General features: G+C 56.8%; 1 protein-coding gene across 5 annotated transcripts in view; it reads left to right on the top strand.

Annotated features, from left to right (window-relative positions):
- The first annotated feature begins 13 nt into the window (after positions 1–13).
- The window catches only part of PSD (pleckstrin and Sec7 domain containing), a 48,260-nt gene continuing 37,760 nt past the window's right edge, over positions 14–10,513 (top strand). For 2 of the 5 annotated variants that reach the window (XM_074589851.1, XM_074589850.1), the window contains exons 1-2: positions 14–77; positions 2,565–2,685. In XM_074589851.1, the coding sequence (XP_074445952.1) occupies positions 2,683–2,685 (3 nt within the window). In that variant the 5' untranslated portion in view covers positions 14–77; positions 2,565–2,682. Of the gene's footprint in view, positions 78–2,564; positions 2,686–10,072; positions 10,285–10,513 lie in introns of those variants that run through there. The other 3 variants (XM_074589849.1, XM_074589846.1, XM_074589848.1) reach the window with 2 other exon arrangements.

Raw genomic sequence — 10,513 nt, 5'->3', positions numbered from 1 at the left:
CCGCGCATGCGCAGCGCGGCGGCGCTGTCCGTTCAGCACCACGCGGAGCCGGGACCCTCCGGGACCCGCCGCTGCCGGTGAGCGACGGACCCGCCCCCCGGACCCGCCCCCCAAGCCCCGCCAGCACCCCCCCGGACCGGAACGGATCCCCAAACCCCCTGCCCGGCCCCGCCGCTCTCCCGGTGGGCTCTGCGCCCCCTCCCCGCCCGCAGGAGCGGAGGCACCCCCGGGAAAGGCCAGTCCCCGGGGCTCACTGGTCCCACAGCACCCCCGACCGGCCGCCGCTGTCCCCGCTCCTCCGCCGGTACCGGGCTGGCCGTGGTACCGATCTGGGACAGCACTGCCCACCTGCCGCCCCCAGCCCGCGTCCCCCCACCCCGCCAACGGCTCCCCGCGCTCCGCTCCTCCGCCGGTGCCCCGCTTGCCCCCGTAGCCCCGGGGAACGAGCAGGGTCCGCCTCTTTGCCGGCAGCCCCTGCGGAGAAGCGGCCCGGGCTCCTGCCGGCGCAGTTGCCATAACGACTCCAGGCAAGGCTCCCGCAGAAACAGAAGCTGCTGTTTCCCCGCTGCTCTCCTCCCCGCTGTCGGTTTGCGGGGCAGGGCCCCCCCGCCGGTACGGCACACCACACCTCGGAGCTGGCCCTGGGCGGGTGACCCCATCCCTGGCTCGGATCTGAGCCCCACCACCTTGTGCTGCATCAAGCTGCTGGTCGCTGCTGGCAACAGGCGCTAGATCCACTTGGCAAAAGAGCAGGGCCCACATATAGTGAACGAGTCCCAGACCCCTGGTCCCAAACTCCCTGGAACAAGTCCCAGCTTCCCTGGAAAGCAATGACCTGTCTATGCACCCTGGGCTCGTTCCCTGCCAATGTGGAGGCTGGTTAGGGGAAAGGTCTTCTGACCCAAGTGCCTGTCCTCTGCAGGCAGGTACCCAGGCTACCTGGCTGCCCCTGGGCATGTAGCACCTGCTCCTCGAGGGTTCCAGTGGCACCCTGAGTTAGCACAGTGATTTTCTCATTTACGGAAGGGCAAATGAGGCGGGGATTTTCAATTTTCTAAAGGAGCTGAGAATGCCCTCAGCCATGGCCTGGGACAGCCCTTCCTTCCTCGGTGGTGGGAGCACAGAAAGCTCTGGGAGTGCCAATCCTGCTTCTAGACTGGGAGGGTTCATTTTGCCCTCAGGAGGTTTCAGCTTTGTGCTCACCCTGCTCTTGGTTCCTGCTGTGAAGAAGTGTGGCATCTGACAGGGAGTCCCTTAATTTTGCCCCTGTAAGTGAATGACTGTGACTGAAGTTGGCTACAAGGAGGCTTTTTGACATAGTGGTCTTGGTCTGGATAGGAGGTGAGGGAGCACCAGCAAGCAAGGGAGTGCAACGCTTAATTGCATCTCGCCCTCACTGATGGCTTTCTGTGCCAAAACAGACCTGGCTGGGAGCCCCCAGCTTGTGTGGAGTCCTTGCTTGGAGGAGCTGTGGATTGCTTGTTATCCTTCCTGAACAACACGTGTACTGGGCTGGCAAGTGGGACCTCCTCTGCTCCCACACCAACCTCTGTTTATGTTTTTCATTTCATCTGATCCAGCTGGGCTGACTGAGTCACTTCCCTGGGAGCTTGCTGGTAGCAGGGCTTGGAGGAAGGTGGAGAGTCAGCCCAGACAGATTCTGGTACCACAAGGAGGTCAGGAGGCAGAATTGAGACCCAGATGTGTTTGTTTGGCCTCTGTTGCATCCTAACTTTTTGCCAGCTTGCGGATGCACAAGCTCGGCCCTGCCCACGGAGAAGGTGAAGGCTCTCCTACCTTTAATAGACCTTGCCAAGGCAGAGCCTCAAGAGCTGGTTAGCACAGGGCCATCTCCCCTGAGCCACCCACGGGACTGTTCAGGAATCATGCCTAATCCAGCCCACTTCAGCCTGCTCGCAGGGCAGCAATCGCTGTGCCAGGGACCGGGACACTGCAGCCTCTCAGGCAGTGCTGGCTCTTTTCCAGATGCAGCTCACAGGGTCAGCGTTGCCCTGGGAAGCAATGAACAGCTTTCAGATCCTACAGCCTGGAAACAGGTTCCCTAACACAACACCACAGCGGGTGCTGTGGAGTGTTTGCTCTGACAAACCTCTTTAGCCCCTAAGCCTAGTGCAGCCCTAAGTTTGCTGTCTCAGCGTTTAAGGGAGTGCAAGCAAGGTGGTGAAGAGCAGGGTGAACACACCAGCTGTGTCAGGGCACAAGAAGGGTGGCTGCTCCTGAAAGGGCAGGGCCCTCACCAGCCAGAGACCAGGTACTCAACACCTGGCCAGTGCCCAGTGAGGGCAATCAGGGTCAGACGGGTCACAGATCAACAGGCAAGGCCACGGCAATGGGGTAGGGCTGAGGTCCAGCTAGGACATCAACCCACAAGGGAGGATCCAGATCAACAGAGTGCCCCCAGGTCCCTAACAAGCTGCTGATCTGTGGGGGAATTAGTAGGTAGGCTTGAGCTTATGGCTACTGAGACTCATGTACTATTTTTTAGGTGTCATGGACAGTTTCCAGATGTAAAATACTCAGGCTGTTCTCTTTCTTCTTCACAGTTTGGTTGCAGACGTAGGAAGAGCACCAGAGCCTGCTGCTGCATTTAGGGGTGTATGCTGAGGCATAGCTTTACACTCTCAGGATGTCCAGCGGAGCCAGCAACCTAGGACCGCACCAATGGTAAGGGGCCTAAACCAGTACCCTTCTTGTGCTCATATCTGTAAAGTTTTCCTACGTGCAGAGTGGCTGTGGTATGGCCGTACAGTGCTGTAGCACAGAGCTTGGGTGGTGTTATCCACTGTAGCTTAGCGGTAAAGGGGCAACACAAAGCAGGTGAGCTTCAAGAACCAGAGCTTTGTTGTGCTCTGCTATCTCGGTCAAGAGTTGCAGCAAGTTTCTGCCTTTCTGGTGGCATATGCTTTGCCTAAGGTGGGTCTGCATTTTTCTTGAGAGGTGCCTGTAGGTTTCCTTTTTAAGCTTCAGCTAGATGCACAGTTCTAGTTGAGCCCTAATACTGCAAACTGGTTTGCTAAAACAGCTTCCTGAGTTGGCCCTGATGTCAGGGGGCTCCCTTAAGACCAGGGGAATTCACCTCGCAATTCACCTCACCAGTCAAGCAGTAGGATGAGGGCAGAGTTTGGGCTAAAAACTTCCTCCTGTAAGCTTGGATGATTGCCAGCTTCTAGATTTTAAAGAGGATGTGGGAAAGATTATCACAACTGCTCCTGTAAGGCCAATACATTCTCTTAATTTGTCTTCCAAAAGGATATAAGAAAGGCTGTGGTCCTGTTCGTGTGCCAGTCTACTGGTGTCTGTAAGTGCTATGAGGTCAGTGATAAGCCTGGTGGAGACAGGTTGTGAGAGATGAGGAAATGGAGCTGACAAAAGCACTTAAGGGAAACCAGCTGGCCTGGCTTCGGGGTATGTCCTGTTAACTCCATGGCACACTGTGTGCCTGGTGTCATTCAGACAGCCCTAGCTCCTGGCTTACAAGAAAAGACATAGACCTGTTGGAGCTGGTCTGGAGGAGCGACACAAAAATGATCAGAGGGTTGGAGCACCTCTCTTATGAGGACAGGCTGAGACAGTTGGGGGTTATTCAGCCTGGAGAAGAGAAGGCTCCAGGGAGACCTTATTGTGGCCTTTTAGTACTTTAACAGTGCTTATAAGAAAGATGGGGACAAACTTTTTAGCAGGGTGTGTTGTGATAGGTCAAGGGGTAATGATTTTAAACTAAAAGAGGGGAGATTTAGATTAGATATAATGAAGAAATTTTTTACAATGAGGGTGGTGAAACACTGGAACAGGTCACCCAGAGAGGTGGTAGATGCCCCATCCCTGGAAACATTCAAGGTCAGGTTGGATGGCAACCTGATCTAGTTGAAGATGCCCCTGCTCATGCAGGGGGTTTGGACTAGATGACTTTTAAAAGTCCCTTCCACCCCAAACTATTCTATTCTACTTCTTTTTGTGTATAAAGAGGGTGCCCTTTGCAAGATCAATGAAGTGAGCTTGGAGGTGCTTCCCTTTCAAGGAGGAACTGCATCTGTTGTGACTCACCAGGCACGTGCCCATCACTTCTGTTTTGTGCCCTTGTAAGACATTGTTTTGGACAAAGTGTGCCTGAAACTGCCCCTTTCCAGAAGCAGTGCTGGGCTGTGACACCCGAGGCTCTTGCAGGGCAGCTGGGGAAGTGTATTACATGGGTACCTTCAATGAGCCGGGGACACTGATCAGTCTTGTGGCTCTCTTGTTATCCCAGTGAGCACTGATATCCTGTGAGGAAAAGCAAGGCTCCTGCATCAGGCCTTGAGCTGATCCGTAGTGACGAGAGACCAAGCTGAGCCCTGGGGGGAGGAAGCAGATTAGCTCACAACAACTGCTGCTGCAGCTTTCTTGTATCTTCCTTGGAAACATATGGTGCTGGCTGCTCTCGAAGCCAGGGCATGGCCTCAGGTCTGATACTGCTGGTATCTTCATCCTCTTGAACATCCCCCTGAAGCGAATAGAGACTTCAGCCAGCTCCACTGCTGCACTGGTGCCTAGCTGTACTTTTGAAGAATCTAGAGGAGTAGTTTGGTCTTGATCTCATCCTTTGGGGATTGGGGGTGAGGTTTAGGGAACTGGGGCCTGAAGGGAGGGGAGTCTTGTGGTTAGAAGAGCTGACCTCAAGTCAGGAATCCCAGGCTTTGGTTCCCAGCGGTGCTCCTGATTTGCTGGCTGATCTTGGGCAAGTCTTCCCCACCCATGCCCCTTGACTTCTCCTTTGCATTGAAAATGCAGTTCTTCCCATGCCAAAGGTGTATTAAGAGGTTGGCTGGGTTTTCTCAAGCCTACTGGGGTCCCCGAAGACTGGTGCTGTGGGAGGGTACGACTTACTTTTAGGAGAATGGTATGGTGCCAAGCCAACACTAACCTGATGCCCTAAGATCTATCACCTTCTATGATGACTTGGCATCTTGCTGGCAGTCTCTCAACACTGTTTTTCCTTGGAGTCTCACCAGGTTCTTTCAAAGGATCTGGCTCCATATTCTCTCTGGCTGCAGGATAAGTCTGACACCCTCCATCACTCTCAGGGTTGGAGTGGACCATAATTGGACCTCTTGCAAAACTTGGTTGCATGGGAGAAGGTGTTGAGCTTTGAGAGGCTCAAAGGCGCCTCTTGGTGAGTGCTGGGATTGCACAGTGCTATCAGGAGCCTCTCTTAGGTGAAACAGGAACCCATGATGCTGTCAGTTCAGCTCTTCCTGATACATGCCACCTTCCCCTTTCTCTTATTGAAAAGAGAATCTGACTATACAGTCAGGGTTAAAAAAAAAAAAAAAAAAAAAAAAAGAAGTAAAGCCGGACTAAATTGCGCGAGTCAGGCTTGGAAAAGGAACATGCATGAGGAGCTCCTAGCTACACAGCAATGCAGGGCTGCTCTGCAGCATCCCCCTCATGAATCCACTGCTTTCATGCTTTCAGCATGTCTTTTGCATGTGTCTCCACACATCTCCCTGGTGGCAGGTTTTGCTCAGTTTCCACACTATGCTTGTAATTACTTCTCCTCAACTGACCTTTTAGGGTTTCCACACCTTTTATACAATTCTGTATGTGACCACATTCTCCCTGTGCTGGGTCAGGCTGTGTGCCTGGGGCTTGCCGTCTCTTTTCTGTGTAGGATACTCCCTGTACTCCTTGCTCTTACTCCCCCTTACACCCTTTCACCTTTCCCCGTGTGAGTCTTGAGGCTGAAGGTGGGGGGAAGGGATCACATCTTACTGTTGTGGAGATGAGCTGGAGAGCAGCTCCAGAGATCTGTGCTGCAGCACAAGCTGTGTGTCCTGGGAGGCTGCACCAAAGAACTGGTGATTTGGGTTGTTTCAGGCTAAATTTGTCTCTGTGGTGTTGTGGCTCACCATGGTGAGGTGGGTCTGATGAGTGACCGGCCGGCACCCAGTAAGCTCCGTGGAGAGCACACCCCACCAGACAGAAGTCTCCTACTTTCCTTCAAGACCATCTTTTCCCTGAGCATCTTTTTACCAAGAGATACTCCTACACAATTGTTCCCCTAACTGATGTGTAGGGAGATTATTTATGGCTCAAGCTGTGCTGGGGCCCCACCTCCCACGTCCTCAGGACAGGTTTTACCGTGCTGGCATTTTTGCCTTCTTCTCGAGTGCTGGAGCAGGGGGAAGCCCGTTGGCTCTGCTGGTGCTGCCCGGGGCTGGGACAGGGCTCAGGGGATTTCTGTAACGGCAGGTGTTCCTGGGGCATTACAGAAATATTTACAGCTCATTCTGAGGCCCAGCACGCAGATTTCGCTACCTCCTCTCTACGCCTCTGCTCTTCCAAGTCCGTGTCCCTCCTGCGGGAGTGGGTAGCCCCAGGTAGGGAGCTGGGACGCTGCGGGGGGCACCGTCAGTCGGGCAGGCAGCAGCTGTCCCCCTCATAAACTGTAGCTTGCACTGGCTCTTTTCCCTGGTAAGACATTTTGCAGTCTGTGTCTTCTTCCAGAGAGTCTTTTTTAAATCCTGCCATGGTCCTATGTGCTCACCCCATGCAAGGGAGCTGCAAGAGGCACAGGGTGGTGCAGCTGTGCTCTCCCCGATCCAGGTCTGGGCAGGAGCGTCAGGTTTGGGCAGGGGCCGGGGGGGAGGGAGGCAGGCAGGATCTCCAGCACTACCTTTTTGCCCTGTGTAAGCTATAGAGCATCATTTGTACAACAGACTGCCAAGGAAGGGTATTTTCAACATTTATCCTTAACCACCAGCCCGGTGGGATAACAGATAAGTGCATCAGCCCATTAAAGACTTGGCTTGTACTGCAGTGGCTTTTTCAATATACTGCTAGGATGTGGTTGGGTGTTGGCACCGGAGGCAGAAAGCATTAATTAGCACTCTGTAGTTAAGTCTAGGCCCTGAGGGAACACATGCAACCTCATCAGTTGCCCCGCAGCCCTCAATGCAGAGATGAGGGAAGTTCAGCTTCCCTTGCCCTCACTGGGACCCGTCTCCTGTGGGGCTGGAATTGCTGTTTCCATGGTGCTTCCAGCGAGCTGGGTGAGGAGCTCCCACCTGCTGATGGAGTGACTGTCCCACTTGCAGGGCCATGCTGTGCCCTGGGGCCAAAGCACAGCCCCAACCGACTTTGGCAGCGGTGAGTCAAAGTATGGCCTTTATGCCCTTTGCAGTGCCTTAAGCACAAGCTGCACCAAAGGAAACGGTCTGACAGCCCCCCCTGTGCTCAGGGGTGCAGCCCTGAGGTGCACCAGGGTGTTTGCACCAAATGGAGCTGCAGCGGCAGAAGTGCCCTCTAGAGACTGATCTGTGTGCCTTGGGACAGGCTGAGCACCAGCCCCTCCTGGAGCCAGCTGGGGGAAGGAGCTCTTGTCTACCCCTCTCTCCACCATCTAGATCTCTACAGTTGCCAGGACACTGTGACATCCCAGGTTGATCTCTTCTAAGCAAGAGGTTCATCATTGTGCTGCCCTGGTGACGCTCCTTTCTGGGCTCGGGGTGGGGAGAGTTGAGTTGCGTGAAGGTGACCAAGGGCATTGCTGGCAGTAGTTAGAAAACTCCTGGAAGCTGTCTGTGGCTGGGCTTGAGGAGCTGGCAGAGACCAGGAGACTGGAAGGGTTGACATGGAGCTGGGTGGACTCTCATGTAGGAAGAATGTGGTACCTGCGGGCAAGGACTGGAGGGCCTGAAGTGCCCAAGTGGCAGTAAAGAGGGTTCCCAGTGCGTGGCACTCCTGGCTCTCTAGCGAAGCCCTCTGGGTTGGGTTCGTGAGGTAGAGCATGGAGACTCTCCCTGCCCCCTTCTCAGTCATCTGCCAGAGAGGTTCCCTGCTTCCTCCTGTCCCTCATCATCTGGGGAGGGATTCACAGCAGGAGGGACCAGGGGAGCCAGGGCTAAATCCTGATCCAGCGGGGCTTATGTCAGTGCTGGCCTGACCCACATATGTGGGCACATCCTTCAGGTGTTAGAGCTGTGGGAAGGTGAGGGGGACATGGAGCAAAGCACAGTAGGGAGAACAAGAGCTTCTGTTGCTCAGAACAAGGGAGAAACACACATAGTTTGGAAGGAAATGTGTTTTCTGTGTATGGCCTGGACCTCCAGCCAGGGTGGCCTTCCCCTCTGCAGCTCTCAGCTGGGCTGCCTGCAGGCGCTGGGAAGGTGCAGGCACGCCTTGTCCTGGTACAGACACACCGGGAAAGCTCTGAGCTCTTCCACTTGGTTAAATTTGTCACTCTGGCTGCGGCTTAGAGAAAAGCCTTCCCCCTCCCCGCCCTCCTGCCATCAAGAAGCTGCTGAAGGAATCAGGTCGTTGATCCCGCAGCAGTGAGGCCCCTAATTAGCCCAGCTTCTCAGAGTCTGCCGCGAAAGCTGGCTGTGTGTGAGGCAGCTCAGGGACCCGCCGTCCCCAGCGTGGGGAAGAGGGGCCCCCACGCAGGCAGGAGCCTGGAGAAGCAGGCAGAAAATGGCAGTGCTTCAATGCATTAAATATGAGGAGAGCCTGCTGAGCCTGCTGCTTTCTCCCCACGTCTCCGTGCCCGGGAGGGGAGAAGGGGACACACTTTCTGGGTGACAGCGAGGGTAGGTGGGCACGGAGCTGGGCTCACTGCAGGCAGGAAAAGCAGCAAGGAGGGGCATCTCTCCCCAAATTCCTCTTGCAGGCACGGTGTGCACGTGAGGCCCCGGCTCCCCTGGGCCTCTCTGCTCACACACATTTAGTAATGATTGCTGGGCTGGGTAATAAAGTGCTGTTTAATAGTGAATCGATCTGGCAGCCTGAGCGGGCAGGGAGCCCTGGCTGCCAGCTGTGGTGGCTGCCAGCCATGGTGGTTGCCGCCTGCAGACCCAGCATGGTGGCAGCAGTGTGGATGGGGACCCAGCCACAGCACCCCTTGCCTCGGCACCCGGCTGCCCTAGGCGAGCTATGCTCACACCCATGAGGGAGTGGGTGTCCTTGTAGCATGAAAGGATTTCATGAGACTGGGGTGGCATTTCATGTCCTGGGGGTGGCTGGTGAAACAGTGGTGGCAGGTCCCTCATGGTTTGGGACACCTTGGTACCTATGGCTGTGCTTGGAGTGAGACGTTCACCAGGAGAGATGAATCCCCAGCTTGGGTTCTGCTCCCCAGAGCCAGCAGCTCGCTGGGGATGGTCAGTGTCCCAGGACATGGCAGCTTTTTTCTTCTTGGCCTCACCGTCCCCAAGCAGTCGTGGGGCAGGGCCAACCTGGGCCCTGCAGTACAGGGCACAGCACACATGGCCACGCACGCTCATATGTGAGGACGTGTGCCCCACCATCACACAGGAACGTGCATGCTGCTGAGTGGGGATGTGCCACACATGGCCATGCGCACGCTGATGAATGGGGATGCTCACACCAGGACACAGGGCTGCGTACGGTGTTCCAATGGGAAATGCACACCGGTGTACGGGGTCGCGCCTGCCAGTGCATGAGGCCAGGTTCACATTGGCACATGGAGACGGCACACTGGGGCACCAGGACCTGCATGGTGTTACATTGGGACATGACTCTTGGAGTCTTTATCAGGGAGTGGAGTGATAGGACAAGGCGTGATGGTTTTAAACTGAAAAAGGGTAGATTTAGATTAGATATTAGGAAGAAATTCTTTACTGTGAGGGTGGTGAGACAGTGGAACAGGTTGCCTAGAGAAGCTGTGGATGCCCCATCCCTGGAGGTGTTCAAGGCCAGGCTGGATGGGGCTTTGAGCAACCTGGTCTGCTGGGAGGTGCCCCTGCCCAGGGCAGGGGGTTGGAGCTAGATGATCTTTAAGGTCCCTCCTAACACGAACCATTGCGTGAGGACGTGTGTGGTGCTACACCCGGACACGCACACTGGGACATGTGGATGCGCACGGTGCTACACCCGGCCGGGCGCGCTGGGACATGGGGACGAGCACGGTGCTACACCGGGACACGCCCGCCCGCACCGGGGGACACGCTGTGGGTCCGGCGGCCACGCGTGTCCCGGTGCCTCGGGGCGGGGCGCGGTGCCCGGGGGGGGGTTCCCATTGGCTGCCGGGGCTGTCAGCGGGGCGGAGTGACAGGCCCGGGCCGGGATTAGCGCGACGGAGAGCGGCGGGCAGGGGCCGGTAGCACCGCACCGCACCGCACCGCACCGCGCCGCGCCGCGCCCGACGGGGCGGACCGAGCCGTGCCGTGCCGTGCCGTGCCGTGCCGTGCCGTGCCGTGCCGTGCCGTACCGGCGGCAGCGCGGAGCCGCGGCGCGCAGGATGCGGCGGCGGCGGCGGCGGCACTGCCGGTAAGGCGCGGGGAGCGGAGCGGGGCGCGGCGGGGGCTGGAGGCCGGAGCGGGGCGGCGCGGGGGGGAGCTGGGAAACTTGCAGCAGTTGTTGCGGGGTCGGGGCGGCTCATCGCCTTCCCGGCAGCGGGGACCGGCGGGTGGCGGAGGTACCGGGCTGCGCTGGCACCGGTGGACGCCCGGCGAGGCCGGGACCCGCCCCGGTGTGCCGGTGTGGTGGGACGGGTGCG

Source organism: Larus michahellis, chromosome 6 (genome assembly GCF_964199755.1).
Source record: "Larus michahellis chromosome 6, bLarMic1.1, whole genome shotgun sequence".
NCBI classification, from domain to species: domain Eukaryota; kingdom Metazoa; phylum Chordata; class Aves; order Charadriiformes; family Laridae; genus Larus; species Larus michahellis.
The sequence above is the reverse complement of the archived record's forward strand: the minus strand, read 5'-3'. Positions and strand labels throughout refer to the sequence as shown.